Source organism: Gorilla gorilla, chromosome 9 (genome assembly GCF_029281585.2).
Source record: "Gorilla gorilla gorilla isolate KB3781 chromosome 9, NHGRI_mGorGor1-v2.1_pri, whole genome shotgun sequence".
NCBI lineage: Eukaryota > Metazoa > Chordata > Mammalia > Primates > Hominidae > Gorilla > Gorilla gorilla.
In genome coordinates, this window is record NC_073233.2 from 7,311,049 (window position 1) to 7,327,832 (window position 16,784).

The 16,784-nt window shown below is 58.6% G+C and overlaps 1 protein-coding gene across 4 annotated transcripts in view; it reads right to left on the bottom strand.

Annotated features, from left to right (window-relative positions):
- Positions 1–2,605: 2,605 nt before the first annotated feature.
- CHID1 (chitinase domain containing 1) overlaps positions 2,606–16,784 on the bottom strand; it is a 42,766-nt gene continuing 28,587 nt past the window's right edge. For all 4 annotated transcript variants that reach the window (XM_004050392.5, XM_063710863.1, XM_004050393.4 and 1 more), the window contains 3 exons: positions 3,262–3,342; positions 2,964–3,006; positions 2,606–2,800 (listed from right to left, as the gene is read on the bottom strand). In XM_004050392.5, coding sequence (XP_004050440.1) covers positions 2,702–2,800; positions 2,964–3,006; positions 3,262–3,342 — 223 coding nt within the window. In that variant the 3' untranslated portion in view covers positions 2,606–2,701. The remainder of the gene's footprint in view (positions 2,801–2,963; positions 3,007–3,261; positions 3,343–16,784) is intronic.

Consider the following 16,784-nt stretch of genomic DNA (forward strand, 5'->3'; position numbering starts at 1 on the left):
AGAGCCCTGTGGCTGTGGGGTCACCTGGTGCACAGGCTTGGGGGAGCTGCCTGCAGAGCAGTCTCCAGACCTCCGGTTTTAAGGAAATCATGACATTAGCTCTAAGAAGTGGTGACAAGGCCGGGTGCAGTGACTCACACCTGTAATCCCTTTGGCTTTGGGAGGCCAAAGTGGGTGGATAACCTGAGGTCAGGAGTTTGAGACCAGCCTGGCCAACATGGTGAAACCCTGTCTCTACTAAAAATACAAAAATTAGCCGGGCGTGGTGGCGGGCGCCTGTAATTCCAGCTACGTGGGAGGCTGAGGCAGGAGAATCGCTTGATTCCAGGAGACGGAGGTTGCAATGAGCTGAGATCGCACCACTGCACTCTAGCCTGGATGACACAGGAAGACTCCATCATCATCTCAAAAAAAAAAAAAAAAGTAATAAATAAAAAATAAAGTGCCAAGGCCCCTGGGGGGCCGTCCCTGAACTGCCAGCCTTTGCTAGGGGTGGCCTCCCTCTGCTTCACCCCCCCACCCCAGGGGCTTCCTCCGGAGGTGGGGCTCCTCTGCCCAAAAACCCTCACCCCGGGGGCTCCTCCTGAGGCGGGCCTCCCTCCACCTCACCCCCTACCCTGGGGCCTGCTGTCGAGGCGGGGCTCTGCTTTTCCCCTATTTTGTTCCTAGAACTCTGCCCCTTTAAGTGAGCTGGCAGCACAAAGCACCTGTCACAGGACACGAAAAAAAATGCATCAAGGATTCTCACAGCCAGGGGTGAGGGTTGTGTGGGGACCCTGGCCACAGGGATGACGGTCAGTTCAGGTTGGGGCATCTGATCCCCAAACTGCACCCCACAATCTCATTTCCAGCTAATTCCTGCCCTACCCTCTGCCCATCCCCCTGGGAGACACAGCCCGCTCTAGACATCCCATCCTGTGTGGCATCCCCACCCCTGCCTGCACCCAACGCTGATCTGGCAATGCCTAGCTCCAGGCCCACACCACCCTCCCAGACCTGCGTGTCCCCCACCCTCACTCCGACGGAAGCCACAGGACCCCTGAGAACAACTTGAATGTTAGCGTCAGCACCTCTGGGGACACAAGGTCAGTGCCCCAAAGCCAGTGGCAGCTTGTGTTTTTTTAGGCAAGGTTTTTGGAGTGCAGTCGGTCACAGCTCACTGCAGCCTCAACCTCATCAAGCGATCCTCCCATCTCAGCCTCCTGAGTAGCCAGGAGTACAGGCACATGCCACCACGTCTTGCTAATTTTTCTATTTTTAGGGGGTAGAGACGGGGTTTCACCATGTTGCCCAGCGTTCCTCCCGCCACGGCTTTCCAAAGTACTGGGATTACAGGCATGAACCGCCGCACACACCACTTGTATCTCCCATGCCCATGTCAAGCAGCAGCAAGGCGGCGGGAACGGCTGCACCTGCACTGTGGCAGCTCGCAGGCCTCCCTGACATCCAGGCGGAGCCTTTCTCAAAGTGTGGGTGCCTTGGGTCCGACCCAGGACCCCCTCCCCAGCTCCCGTCCTGTGGAGGAGACCCCACCATGCTTCCTCACCACCGGCTGGAGATATCCTGACCCCCTGCCCACTGCGCCCTAACATTACTGACTCTAAACCAGAACCCAGTGCCCACCCTGTCCTCACCGTCCTCACCCCACGGCATTCTCAGTGAGGGACGCCCAGGCCCACCCACTCCCTGGACTCACTTCTGTCCCCCCGAGAGACCTTGCCCGGGACATGTACCCACCTATGCCCTCTACTGCCCACCTCAGCCCTGTGCGCCCCAGTGGTGAGGAGGGGAGTCCTCACGGCCAGCCAAGGACAGGATGGTGACGAGGGGTAGGGGAACGAGGGCCACCAGGCCTTGGCTCATGATGCCTCCAAATTCCCCAGGGCCTCCCCAGAGCCTGGACACCGCTGCATGGCAGGGTGGGTGTAGCCTGCCAGCCACATGTCCTCTGCCCCACCCCTCGCTGGAAATGCCTGTCCCGATATGGCCCACGGGTCCTGCCGTTGCCCCTCACCATGCTCCCTGATGTGTCCAGGCTGGCCTGGGGGTCGTGCTACCTGAGGCGGCAGAGCTGAGCCAAGGTCCAGGACCAGTTTCAAGACGGTGGGCCAGGCTCCTCTGAGCCCATTTCCAGGGCAGCCCCTGCACCCTTGCTGTGCTGGACTCGGTGGGGACGTCTGGGTGGCTCTCTGCAGGTGACACACGTGCTGTGGCTGGCCAGGTGGGTGGCAGGTATGCGGGGGTGGAGCTCTCAGCTCTATCACTGCCAGGCCCTGGGGTGATGCTGGGCAGAGCTGTCCCTGCCAGGGCCCTCGAGTCCAGGAGTGGGCGAGTCCGGGATGGTTCCAGAGCTTCCAAACCCACATCCAGCCCAGGAGGTGAGAAGCAGCCCAGAAAGGCCTGAGCCAGGCTGTCCTGGTGGGGCAGGTACTGTGGGTCCCGCCTGCCCAGCTGACAGGAGGCAGCCAGCGGATGCCCGGGTGGGAGGGGCCCGAGCTCTCAGGGTGTCCCCCAGCTAGGACTCATCCAGGGCAGGGACCCCTCATGGGAGGATGGGGAGTCACATGGTGCCCAGGACCCCCGACTGAGGACTGCAGCAGACCCGTCACAGCAAACGGAGTGGAGGCCTGTATTTCACACCTGCTCACTCACTCCATGGCTTAGAAAAGAACACGTCCACCGCGGAGGCCGCAATGCCCACCTAGAGCAGGTCGTAGAAGTAGTCCAGGCCCTGGCCCAGCTCCCAGATAGAGACCCCAACGCCCAGCTCCCGGGCCAGCTCCAGCCGCACCTGCAGGGACTGGGCACAGATGGAGGTGTGAGCACCTGCTGGGGCCTGTCCCCCAACACCCAGGGATGTCCTCCAGGCCGAGGGGCAGCACCACCTGGACCCCAGGCCAGTGCCTGCTGTGCTGTCGCATGGCCCACCCCTCCCCCGGTCCCACGGCTGGCAGCACACGCACCTTCAGGGTTGGGTAGAAGACAACGTGCCTCCCACTGCGGCTCCTGCAAGACAAAGGGACTGTCAGCCCATCCGCTCTGCTGGTTCCAGGCCTCCTCCCCTCACAGCCAAGGTCCACGGCCCGTACTCCTCCCACCCACCAGGTGGCCACCTGCTGTCCAGCTGTGCTCCAGGGCTGGGAGCAGCAAGTGAGCTCGTGACCCTGAGACCCCCTGGGCCCTGCTGCTCCCTCATCTCCACCCCCAGGGCCCCTCCCTGCACACAAGGCCCAGGTGGGCCACGCACTTCAAAACACTCACTTCTTGTACTCGAAGAAGTGCTCTGAGGCCTGGCTGTCCCACACCATCCGGGGCCTGTGGTCCTTCAGTGTCTGGATGTACCTGGGGAGACCAGGATATGGATTTGGGAGCCCACCTAGCTCCTCCACAGCCCCACCCTGTACCCCCAAAAGCTGTGGCTCTCAGCAGGGTCAGGGCCACTCAGTTGGGAGCCCACCCAGCTCCCCCACAGCCCCACCCTGTACCCCCAAAGGCTGTGGCTCTCAGCAGGAGCAGGGCCACTCGGGGCAGCCACTGTCCCCAGTGGTCTGGGGGACAACAGCTGGTGGGGTGGCCAGAGCCCCAGGCCCTGTGAACCCTGTATTCGAGGAAACCTCAGGAAAAACATCTTCCAGGAGCTTCCTTGGAAGAAGCCACCCCACCAAGTCCTTTCAGTGGCCTGGAGAGTGACACGGGACCTGAAACTGCCTGACCCTGAGGGTGGCCCTCAGGCCGCACAGCGGCTGCTGGACAGGGCTCCTCACTCTGTCCAGACCCCAGGTGAGAGGCTAACCAGACAGGCCTCAGGCTGCCCTGGCCCTGCTGCTGGCCCTGGACTGATGGGCAGTGCCTCGTACTGGATGGGCAGTGCCTTGTACTGGGGATGGCTGCCCGGGGCAGTGGTTTCTGCACCTTTTTTTTTTTTTTTTTTTTGAGACGGAGTCTCGCTCTGTCGCCCAGGCTGGTGTACAGTCGTGCGATCTTGGTTCACTGCAACCTCTGCCTCCCAGATTCAGGTGATTCTTCTGCCTCAGCCTCCTGAGTAGCTGGGACTACAGGCACGCATCACCATGCCCGACTAATTTTTGTTATTTTTTAGTAGAGATGCGGTTTCACCATATTGGCCAGGCTGGTCTCGAACTCCTGACCTCGTGATCTGTCCGCCTTGGCCTCCCAAAGTGCTGGGATTACAGGCGTGAGCCACCGCGCCTGGCCTCTGCACCCTTTCAAAGACTGAGTCTGCCTCAGTCTTGAACAACGACCACCCCATGCCCAGGACTGCAGCAGGCCCCTCCTGAGCACCAAGAGCCAGTGGTTTGAGAACCACCCCCTCCTTCACACAGAGGACAGGCTCATTCCCAAGGCGCTGGGGACATGACTGCGGCTTCCAGGCCATGGGGCCCTGCGTGTGTGCGCATCTCACACTGCACATTTGGGACCAGGGCAGGTGGTTCCAGAACACTATGGGCCACAGCCACCAGCAGCACCAACAGATGGTTCTGGAAGCTTCTGGTCTCCACAGACAGGAGTCTGTGCAGGTGGAGGCAGCTGACAATGGAACATGACCAGTGCCTGCTGTGTGAGGACGGTGCCCCCCACGTGCCTGGGGCTGCAGCCTCAGGGAGGAGGCCTGGCGTGGGGCCTACAGCCCGGGTGCCATGTGGGAGGGGAGGACAGGCAGTAGGCAACTGCAGGGGCGCAGGGACCTGGGCCGTGTGGCATGGACATCCACAGGACCCTGAGGGGTCACGGATGGACAGTGCAGGGTTTATCCAAGTGAGAAATGGCCACAGGACTGCACCTCGAGCCACCTTTCTGCTCCTGCCCAGGAGTAGTGGGATGTTTGAGGCTCCCAAACGGGAAAGACTGCTGTTGTCCTGAGCAGGGCAGAGTCCCCTTGACACTGGGAGCCTCTTCCAGACTAGGGCACATGTCACTTCAGAGCTGTGAGTGGCAGCAGCTGCCATCCGCCCAGCAGTGCTCGACAAAGTGCCAGACCCCATCGGGTAGCTCTGGCCTTTTGGGGCATGGAGGCTGCTCTGCAGACGTCAGACCCCGGGAGACACATGGCAGGGAGGGTGGGAAACAGCATTCGGGCAGCCTCCCCAACCCAGACAGTTTCCCTTAGACGCCTGTTTCTGTTTTTTTGAGACAAAGTCTCGCTGTCACTCAGGCTGGAGTGCGGTGGCATGATCTTGGCTCACTGCAACCTCCGCCTCCTGGGTTCAAATAATTCTCCCACCTCTGCCTCCCAAGTAGCTAGGATCACAGCCACCCGCCACCACGCCCAGCTGGTTTTTGTATTTTTAGTAGAGATGGAGTTTCTCCATGTTAGTCATGCTGGTCTTGAACTCCTGACCTCAAGTGATCTGCCTGCCTCGGCCTCCCAGAGTGTTAGGATTACAGGCGTGAGCCACCGCACCCAGTCCCCCTAGACTCTGGTAATGGGATGGCAGCAGTGGCTGGCAGCTCCAGCCATCCCAGACCTGGAAAAGCACTGCTGGACCCCTGCCCTCCTGTGGCTGGGCCAGGCCCCTCAATGGCCACATGCAAACATGGTCCTTCCAGAAGCCCTTCCAGACCAGGCAACGTCATGGAGGCTGCCAGCATAGCCACAACCCCATCAGACAGCTCTAAAATTACTGCATTACCCTTAACTGAAACACCACTCAAGGTGGTGGTGGTGTAATTTGCAGCGTCCCCCCTCAATATCTGCTGGGTGGCTCTGTGAGAAGGATGGGATGTGCAGGGTCGTGGGCAGATACCTCAGGGCAGGGTTGGCCCTCGGGCTGTGGGGAGCTCTGGCCACGCCACACACTCCTCCTCCTGGGGGGCCTCTGTGGTCACTGCTCAAAATCTGCTGCCTCCAGGACGAGGTGAGGCTGGGGGTGGCCAGGACCCCTGAGAGCACTGGGTCCCTCCCACTCAGTAGCCCCAGCCTGGTGGTTTGGCAAGTGTGTGGTGACCACGCTGTGGGGGCAGCCATGACCAGGGCGCTGTCAGGGACCCCAACCCCAGGAATCGCTACTCCCAAGCAGGCCCTGGGGACGAGGAGAAGCTGGAGCCCAGGTGCTGGGTGGGGGTGTGTGCCCAGCTCCCAAAAGCCCAGGGAGGGTCTGAGAGTCACTCCTGGGGAGGGAAGGTGGGGCCACCCGGTATAGGGGCGGGGCTGAGTGAGGACGGGCAGCTGCAGGCACAGCAGAGGGAGTCCAGGCCCACAGCAGAGGGAGGACAGTCCTCAGAGGGCCGCAGACACACACACGGGCTGGGTCCTTGGGGGGCCTGAGTGGCCATCCAGGCTGGTAACTGGGACCCCCTTGAGGGCTTATAAGACCCCAAGGAGCATGGCTGGTGTGATGGACAAGCACACCAGGGGGCCAGGCTCCCAGGAGGAACAAGGGCCACACAGGTATTTTGGGGAGCAGGCACCAGCCACAGTGAGTGGGGAGCGAGCGAGGGGCCCACCTGGGAGGAAGGAAGGGCCAGAGAAGGCAGGGGAAGGTGAAAGTCTGAGAGTGGGTGCAGGGAGCACTGCAGGAGCCCAAGGGAGGGACAAGCACATGGACGGGGAGGATGTAAGGAATAAGGACTCAATGAACACGGATAGCTCAGCCTCACAGAAACATCCAGAACAGACAAACCTACAGAGACGGTGGGCTGGAGGTGGGCACAAGCTAGGGCAGAGAAAGAGGGCACAACTGCTAAAAGGCACAGGGCTTCTTTTTTTGGGGAGCAGTAATGAGGGTTGTACAATTCTGTAAACATATTAAATGCCACTTTGAAATGGTGCATTTTATGGTATGTGAATTTTATCCAACCTCAAAAAAAGTTGCAAGGCCTCAAATGGAAAGGGTCAAGGAAAGCCAAACAGGATATACACACAAAACACACCGAGACGCGCCACAGAGGAATTTAGGAGGACCAGGGACAGAGGTTCGACACGTTTCTAGGGAGAAAGCAGATCAAGTGTGAGAAAGATGTTCTTGGACCTCCTGATGTGTGTGTGTGTGTGGGGCGTCACCCCACAGAGACCAGCTTGGAAACTTTTGGAGAAAGGGCTGCAGAAAACCAAAATAAGTGGGATGAGAGGCTTGCTCCAAAGCCTGGGGACTTTGCCAAGGTCTAAAACGCAAGGATTAAAAACAGAGGGGGCCGGGTGCGGTGGCTCACGCCTGTAATCCCAGCACTTTGGGAGGTTGAGGCGGGCGGATCACCTGAGGTCAGGAGTTCGAGACCAGCCTGGCCAACGTGGTGAAACCCCATCTCTACTAAAAATACAAAAATTAGCCGGGCATGGTGGTAGGTATCTGTAATCCCAGCTACTTGGGAGGCTGAAGCAGGAGAATTGTTTGAACCTGGGAGGCAGAGGGTTGCAGTGAGCTGAGATTGTGCCACTGCACTCCAGCCTGGGTGACAGAGTAAGATTCCGTCTCAAAAAAAAAAAAAAAAAAGATGCCTATCGGAGGGAAGGAGAGAGGGAGGTGGCACTGGCGGGTGGAGGAGGGAACTCCCAATACCCAATACCTCGCCTACACTCTGTGCTGTGGCCCAGGTGGAGCAGGGGTGCCGACCCCCCAGAACAGCCAAGTCTGAGCAATCCCTCCACCCTGCTAACCAAAGAGGCCCATGGAGGGCTGGCCCACATGGGCACACTGCTGCTGTCATGCCGGCCTGAAAGCCTGGGCTCGTGACTCCTAGGAGAGCAGTGGGCCATGTTTCTCCACTGCCCTGAGCAGCTCCGGGCCCAACCCTACAGCCTTGGCCCAGTGGCTGGCGGGAGCCCTGGTCACCCACCAAGAAGGGCGTCCCTCTTTTGGCCCCTGAGTGGAGGCCAGCTCATGGGAAGCCTCGGGGGAGGCCAGCATCAGAGGCTGGTGGGGGCCTCTCTCCTTGCGTCTGCCCAGGCAGCCTCCTGAGATGCAGAGACGCAGGGCTGACGAGCATCTGACCAGATGTTCCAGGACACCTTGACTCCATGTGCAGAGCCAGCCTGGGCTGAGCAAGGAAGGAGCCTGAGGAGGTGGCCCCAGGATCTCAGCAAAGCAAAGTATGAGAACTCCAGGCCAGGTGGAATGGGGAGACACGGGACGGGAGGGGAGCAGGAGCTATGCACCTGTGTCTCGCCTGCCTCCAGGTGTGTGCCTGTGTGTACCTGTACCACAGCTGGGGCCAGGAGCTATGCACCTGTGTCTCGCCTGTCTCCAGGCGTGCACCTGTGCTATACCTGGCACCTGAGGTCGCAGTTACCAGATATGGTGACGGAGCCTCCAGACCCTTCCTGGCCACGCCCAGAACCCAAGTTGGGTGGCTGCCTCTCCCCAGACTTAATTTTTTTCTTTCTTTGAGATAGGGTCACTGGGCTCAGTGGCTCATGCCTGTAATCTCAGCACTTTGGGAGGCCAAGGCAGGTGGATCACCTGAGGTCAGGAGTTCCAGACCAGCATGGCCAACATAGTGAAACCCCGTCTCTACTAAAAATCCAAAAAATTAGCCAGGCATGGTGGCACACACCTGTAGTCCCAGCTACTTGGGAGGCTGAGGCAGGAGAATCACTTGAACCTGGGAGGTGGAGGCTACAGTGAGCTGAAATCAAGCCACTGCACTCCAGACTGGGCGACAAGAGTGAAACTCCATCTCCAAAACAAAAAGATAGGGTCTTGTTCTGTCACGAAGACTGGAATGCAACGGTGTGATCAGCGCACTGCAGCCTGGACCTCCAAGGCTCAAGCGATCCTCCCGCCTCAGCCTCCTGAGTGGCCGGGACTACAGGTGTGCAACACCACACACACCAAATGCTAACTTTTAACATTTTTGTAGAGATGGGGGTCTTGCTATGTGACCTAAGCTGGTTTCAAACTCCTGGCCTCAAGTGATCCTCCCACCTCGGCCTCCCAAGCTGTAATGATTACAGGCATGAGTCACCACATGCAGCACCCCTTGGACTTGACCAACCGGCTGCTAGGGCTGTACTGGCTCCAAAGGTAGAGCAGTCATGGTATGCTGTGAGCCGCCCTGAGCCACCATTAGAAAATGATTCCATGTCCTGGAGGCAGCAGACAGAAGACACAGCCTGGTGGTGCACAGCTTCCTGCAGGGAAAAGTGCATGAGGCCCGGCTCTGGCCTCAGGAGTGTGTGTCAAGAGAACCCCTTCCTAGGACCCCTCAGGAGCCCCCACAGGGCTCTGCAGCCAGCTCCAAGGAACGGGTCCAAGGGAGTGGAGCTGCTTCTGGCTGGTGGGAGGAGGGGCTTGCAGGCTCTGGCCAGGGCTGCTGTGAGCAATGGTGAGGCCCCCAATGCCAGGCCCAGGCCCCCTCCTGGAGGGAGGACATAGCTGATGGCTGGCCCTCCCCAAGCCCACCCTGCAGACACTGAAACCCCAGGCCAGGTGCTCCTATCTTCACAGGTTTCAGTTGCCTCTCAGAGCTTGAGTTCAACCAGACAGCCCTCCTCGGCGGGTGGCCATCCTTCTTCGGGGCTGTCCTGTCTGAAATGTGGGATCCAGCCATGTCCTGACCGGAGGCCCTGAGGCTCACCGTCTCCCTCTCGTGGAGGCGGGCGTGGCTGGGCCCGCAGGTAATGCCAGCCATTCCCTGCACCTGGCCCCATTGGGGATGTGCTCAGGAGCTGCTGCTAGTCAGCCAAGGCTCCCAGAGGCACAAGCTGTAGACACTGAGGGCCCCAGGCATGGAGAAGACCTGGCTCCTCGTCACTGGCTATCGGAGAGCGCTGGGGTGTTAGGTGAACACGGTGAGCATGAGGCCGGGGATCGGGGCTGGGGTTGCTGAAACTCTTAGCGCCACATGAGGCCGAGGGAGTCAAGTCCTGGGGTGGCCATGAGGGGCTCGCCACACCATTCTATGCACTTTTATGCTTGAAGATTCTCACAGTAAAAGATTCACAAGACAGAGAGGAGGAAAACGCCTAGGTCCACCGAGTCGTGGCAGCAAAAGACGCCACGGCAGTGATGAGGACCACGTGCCTAAGATTCAATCCCTGCTGCTGCCGGCCTCCCAGACGTCCCCTGGGGGGTGACAGACAGGATGAAGGAACGATGGGCTCCACTCTGCAGAGGACACAGTATAGGCTGGAGGAGCGAGGAGGCTGGGACTGGATGACTGGCTGGTGTGGGTGGCAGGCGCCGCATTGCTTGGCGGTGCACGTGGTGTGTGGGGGCATGTGAGGCTGGGGGCTGTCTGCTCTTTAGGGCGGCCGCAGCTAATAAGTGAGATTTCATCTAGAAAAGCAGACATTTGGTGCCAACACAAGGCGAGAACAGAGGGTGAGGAGAGGCGTCTGAGCTGATGTCACCAGAGCTCAGCAGGAGCCGGCACAGGTGCAAGGACAGATAAGCCTCGAGAAAGGGCCAGGGAGAAGAGCCCCAGCTTCTAGAACAGATAGGGAGGACCCACAGGACACCCCACAATGGGTGGCCCATCTCACCCTGTGCACGTTGCAGGCAGTGAGCCCTTGGGCTGGATTTGGTGTCCAGAGTGGATGACACCTGTCCAGGGCAGGACCATAGGGTGCAGATGAACAGCGCAGATGAGAGGGAGGTCGGGGCTCAGGGAGGGGCCGGACACCACCTGGGCAGAGCCAGGGTCAGGAAGGATGTTCCAAGGAGCTGCGAACACGGCCCCTCCACTGCGCAGACATTCAGGCAGAGGCAGGAGTGCTGTCCACTCGTAGACGGGACTCTGGCACAGTTGAGAGCCAGGAACCTACCCAGGGAAGACACTGGTGGCTGTCAGGCATCACACTCCCAGCAGCAGGGTTGCCTCTGCCTGTGATCCTTGCCAGTGTCCCCCTTGGACTAGAGTGGACGTGCCCTCCCTGCTGTACCCTTGAGGCAGGAGCCATGGCTGTGCAGCGTCAGCACTCTCTCGGCCGGCTCGGCAGCTGTGAGGACGCACGTGTGAGCGAGTCTTGGCAGCCGGTTATTTATTCCAGCCTTGCGGGAGGTGGCCCTGCTGAGCTGGCATCTGTGCCACTGCCCTGGCCAAGGTCTCTAGGCAGGGACAGACAGGGCAAGAGCTACTGGCCACCCAGGATGGGACGTGGGGAAGGGCACTCTAGGGGCCCCTGAGACCCAGATCTCCCCATGGCCTGCTCCCCTCCAGTGGTCCTGCATCCAGGCTGGAGCCTGCCAGGTGCCCACACCCCTCCTCTGTGCCACTCAGGCCCAGAGGTCATTAACAAGGGCACTTCGGGTGGGCGAGGAGGGCAGATGAGGGGACTTCTCAGCTGGGAGTGAGGACCCAGAAGCAGTGCCTTTCTTTCCTGACTGGGTGTACCCAGACCCCAACTTGTGCAAAGCTGGGGGGTCCTGAGGGCATACACCCCCACACGCTCACATACACACCTTTGTAATCAGAATTCCTTGGCCCCAAACCCCCTAGCCAATTCTCAGAACAATCATGGGTGGGTGCAACTGCCCAGGGGAAGCTGCTGAAGGCTTTGGTTGTTTTGGAGACAGGGTCTTGCTCTGGAGCCCAGACTGGAGTGCAGTGCAGTCTCCACCTCCACAGCTCAGGCATTCCTCAGCCTCCTGAGTGGCTGGGACCACAGGTGTGCACCACCATACCGGCTAATTTGTTTTTAAACTATTTGTAATGATGGGGTCTATTTTGCACAGAAGATCTCGAACCCCTGGGCTCAAGCAATCCTCCTGCCTAGGCCCCACAAAGTGCTGGGATTACAGGTGTGAGCTGTTGCGCCAAGCCACACTGATGCCTTGTGTGACCTGACCCAGGCTCTTGTGCAGTGAGTGAGCCCTAACTCATCACCCTCAGATGGTGTAATGGGCTGAGCTGTTCCCCTAAAATCCACAGGGTGAAGTGTGTGATGTCTTGAATGTTCTCTGCAAAATTCACACTGAAATGTAATCCCCACTGTGGCACTGTGGGGAGGCGGGGCCTTTAGAAGGCGGCACCGTGGGGAGGCGGGGCCTTTAGAAGGCGACACCGTGGGGAGGCGGGGCCTTTAGAAGGCGGCACCGTGGGGAGGCGGGGCCTTTAGAAGGCGGCACCGTGGGGAGGCGGGGCCTTTAGAAGGCGGCACCGTGGGGAGGCGGGGCCTTTAGAAGGCGGCACCGTGGGGAAACGGGTATTTAGAAGGCGGCACCGTGGGGAAACGGGTATTTAGAAGGCGGCACCGTGGGGAGGCGGGGCCTTTAGAAGGCGGCACAGTGGGGAGACGGGTATTTAGAAGGCGGCACCGTGGGGAGGCGGGGCCTTTAGAAGGCGGCACAGTGGGGAGACGGGCATTTAGAAGGCGGCACTGTGGGGAGGCGGGGCCTTTAGAAGGCGGCACTGTGGGGAGACGGGTATTTAGAAGGCGGCACCGTGGGGAGACGGGTATTTAGAAGGCGGCACCGTGGGGAGGCGGGGCCTTTAGAAGGCGGCACTGTGGGGAGACGGGTATTTAGAAGGCGGCACCGTGGGGAGGCGGGGCCTTTAGAAGGCGGCACCGTGGGGAGACGGGTATTTAGAAGGCGGCACCGTGGGGAGGCGGGGCCTTTAGAAGGCGGCACCGTGGGGAGACGGGCATTTAGAAGGCAGCACCGTGGGGAGACGGGTATTTAGAAGGCGGCACCGTGGGGAGGCGGGGCCTTTAGAAGGCGGCACCGTGGGGAGGCGGGGCCTTTAGAAGGCGGCACCGTGGGGAGACGGGCATTTAGAAGGCGGCACCGTGGGGAGACGGGTATTTAGAAGGCGACACCGTGGGGAGGCGGGGCCTTTAGAAGGCGGCACCGTGGGGAGGCGGGGCCTTTAGAAGGCGGCACCGTGGGGAGGCGGGGCCTTTAGAAGGCGGCACCGTGGGGAGGCGGGGCCTTTGGAAGGTGACTGGGTCATGAGGGCTCCGCCCTGGTGAACGGATTAATCCATTCATGGACAAGTGGGTTAATGGACCAGTGGGTGACCATGGGCATGGGACTGTGGCTTTCTGAGAAGGGGAAGGCGGCCTGGGCAGCTCGCTCAGACCCTGTACCACGGACACCCTGCACCACCTCCGGACTCTTCGGAGTCCCTACCAGCAAGAACGCTCTCACAGAACTGGCCACGGGCCTTGGACTTCTCAGCCTCTATAAGAAATAAAGTCCTGTCTGGGTGCAGAGGCTCACGCCTGTAATCCCAGCACTTTGGGAAGCCGAGCCGGGTGGATCACTTGAGGTCAGGAGTTTGAGACCAGCCTGGCTGACATAGCAACACCCTGTCTCTACTAAAAATATAAAAATTAGCTGGGTGTGGTGGCACGTGCCTGTAGTCCCAGCTACTCGGGAGGCTGAGGCAGGACAATCGCTTGAACCCAGGAGGTGGAGGCTGCAGTGAGCTGAGATCACACCACTGCACTCCAGCCTGGGGACTCCGTCTCAAAAAAAACAAAACAAAACAAACCGTGGTGGCACATGCCTGTAATTCGAGCTACTCGGGAGGCTGAGGCAGAATTGCTTGAACCCAGGAGGCAGAGGATGCGGTGAGCCAAGATCGCACCATTGCACTGCAGCCTGGGCAACAAGAGTGAAATTCTGTCTAAAAAAAAAAGAATTCCTTTTCTTTATAAAGTACTCAGTTTCAGGTATTCTCTTATAAGCAACAGAAAACGAACTAACACAAGTCTTAATCCCCAGTGCCTCAGAGGAGCACTATATTTGAAGAAATAGTCTTTTTTATTCTTTTTTTTTTTATTTGAGACAGAGTCTCGCGCTGTTGCCCAGGCTGGAGTGCAATGGCGCGATCTCCACTCACTGCAACGTCTGCCTCCCGGGTCCAAGTGATCCTCCTGCCTCAGCCTCCTGAGTAGCTAGGACCACAGGCCTGAGCCTGCACTGAGGAAGTCTTTCAAGACGTGATTAAGTTAAAATGATGTCACAAGGGTGGGCTGTAATGCAACATGACTGGTGTCTTATAAGAAGAGGAGAAGAGGACACAGGCACACATGGGACCTTGTGAGGACACATGGAGAAGGCAGTTATCTACAAGCTGAGGAGAGGCCCTGGGATCTACCAGCCGAGGAGAGAGGTCCTGGGAGGAGCCCACCCCACCTTGACGGCACCTTCATCTCATCTCCCACCTCCAGCCCCCAGGACTGAGACGAAGGTGTTATTTCCGCTGCCCCATCTATGGTACTTTATTACCCTTGAAGACTAGTGCGGTGGCAACTCAAGGCCAACACCTGTCTCCCTTTCAAAAGCCCAACCAGAATTGAGGCTTCCCTGAAGGCCTGGGTGAGCAGAGCCCACAGCTGGAGCTGAGGCAGGGCTGGGTGCATGGGGAGGCCTCTTGCTTTGCACAGGGGATCCTGGGCTGGGAGCCCAAGCTCTGTACATGGCTCCACCCAAAGGTCCCAGAACCAGGCACCATGTCAGGGATGTGGTAAGGTGGGGGACACGAGCTGTGCTTCCAGAGCCTTCCCGGGATTCCCAGCATCAAAGGAGCGCCATGGTGGGGGAGGGTGCAGCACACACAGGAGCACAGAGCAGCCCCAACTGAAAGAACAGACAGTTGGACAGACAGGGCGGCCGGGCCCCTCACTCTGCATTGCAGGGACATGAGAGCTGGCACCCAGTGACCGACCCGTGCCCCATCTCAGCAGGAGCAGGGGACCCAAACGAGCCAGGGGCCCTGGGGCATCGCCCTTGCCTGTGCGGAGCCCCGCGTGTCTCAGTGTGTGGCTGAGTTCTCGATGACTCACTGGGTGAGACGTGGGAGAGAAAACGCCAGGCTCTTCGTCCCGCCTGATGCCCAGGCTGACCCCAGGCCCTCCTCAGCCAGCACCCCCTCGTGTCCGCCCCCGCGGCAGGGTCAGGCCCTGCTCAGCGACCCAGAGCGCACCCAGGACCCGAAGCCAGAGAACAGTGGGAGCCCAGGCCTGTGCTGGACCCCAGGACCAGCCGTGTGGACAGAGAGGAGTGTGCACGTAGTGTCGGGGGAAAGCCTCCCTAAGGGGACCACCACACACGACCCAGGTCTTGCAACATGGCCCACCTGACATCTGCCATGGAGGGGCTCACGGAGGGCACCCCTGGAGGCCGGGCAGGGAACACTGCCCCAACATACTCCTCTACCCACTGCTGCCACCCTCAGGACCCGCAAATCCAGCAGGTTACCTCTGCCCCTCCCCACGGCCGACCAGGAGGAATCAGGGGTGATGGCCTGGCCTCAGCTCACCTGCCTGGGCTGACACACGCACACACCCCTCACGGAGGGCAGGCCTGTGGGGGACCTGCAAAGACTCGTAAAGACAACAGCCGAGGCCTCCACAAAAAGGAGCCGAGGCCTCCACAAAAAGGACCAGGTTCTCCAGAAAAGTGAGCAGCTAAAACTGTTTCTAAGAAACTCAGCTGCATCCAGAACAAAGATTAAGATGACTTATAAAAATGCTAAAACACCCAGCACGCAACATGATAAAATTCGCAATGCCTGAGGCATCAACCCGAGAGTACCAGGCCCACAGGAAGGCAGCAAAATAGGACCCCAAACAAGGAGGAAAAGCAGCCTCCTGAAACCGACCCTGATATCAGAACCAGCAGACATGGGCACTCAGCAGTTATTACAACTGAATCCCAATCTGCAAAAGTTTAGTAGAGACATGGAAGACGTAAAGGGGACCCCAAGCAAGCCTCTAGAGAATTATAACATGTTGGCTGGGCTTGGTGGCTCACGCGTGTCATCGCAGCACTTTGGGAGGCTGAGGCAGGAGGATCGCTTGAGCCCAGGAGTTCGAGACCAGCCTGGGCAACATAGTGAGACCCCCATCTCATAAAAAATAAAAAAAATTGAATTACAACACATGAGGTGACAAAAGCGCTGGATGAGATTAACGGTAGGTTGGGTGGTGAGAGAAATGACCACGTCGGGCTCAGGACGGATGGGATTAATGGCAGGTTGGGCACAGCAAGAGAAATGACCAGGCCAGGCGCAGGGCTCACACCTGTCATCCCAGCACTTTGGGAGGCTGAGGCAGGAGGATCGCTTGAGCCTAGGAATTTGAGACCAGCCTCGACAACATGGCAAAACCCTGTCTCTACAAAAAAATACAAAAATTAGTGGGGCATGGTGGCATGCACCCGTGGTCCCAGCTATTTGCGAGGCTGAGGTGGGAGGATGGCTTCAGCCCAGGAGGTTGAGGCTGCAGTGAGCTATGATCACACCAGTGCACTGCAGCCCGGACAACAGGGTGAGACCCTGTCTCAAAAAAAAAAAAAAAAAAAAAAAAAAAACAAGAGAAAAAAGAATCCCAGCCCGGTGTGGTGGCTCACCCCTGTAATCCCAGCACTTTGGGAGGCCGAGGTGGGCAGATCACGAGGTCAGGAGATCGAGACCATCCTGGCTAATGCGGTGAAATCCCATCTCTACTAAAAACACAAAAATTAGCAGGGCGCGGTGGCAGACGCCTGTAGTCCCAGCTACTTGGGAGGCTGAGGCAGGAGAATGGTGTGAACCCGGGAGGCAGAGCTTGCAGTGAGCCAAGATTGCGCCACTGCACTCCAGCCTGGGCGACAGAGCGAGACTCCGTCTCAAAAAAACAAGAATTCCAAAAGGTAAAAGGTGTATTTGTGAGCTGTGGGACAAATTCAATGGATCTAGTGTTTGTGGTCTCCAAACGAGAGGACAGAAGAGAAGAAACAGAAAAAATATTTGAAGAATTTGGCCCCAAATTTCCCAAATTTGCTAAGAGTACGAATGCAGACTCAAGAGGCTTCATGAACACTGTGCAAAAGGAAAATGAAGACATGTCAATAAAATTGTTCAAAACCAGCCATAAATACAAGATAGTCCTAAGA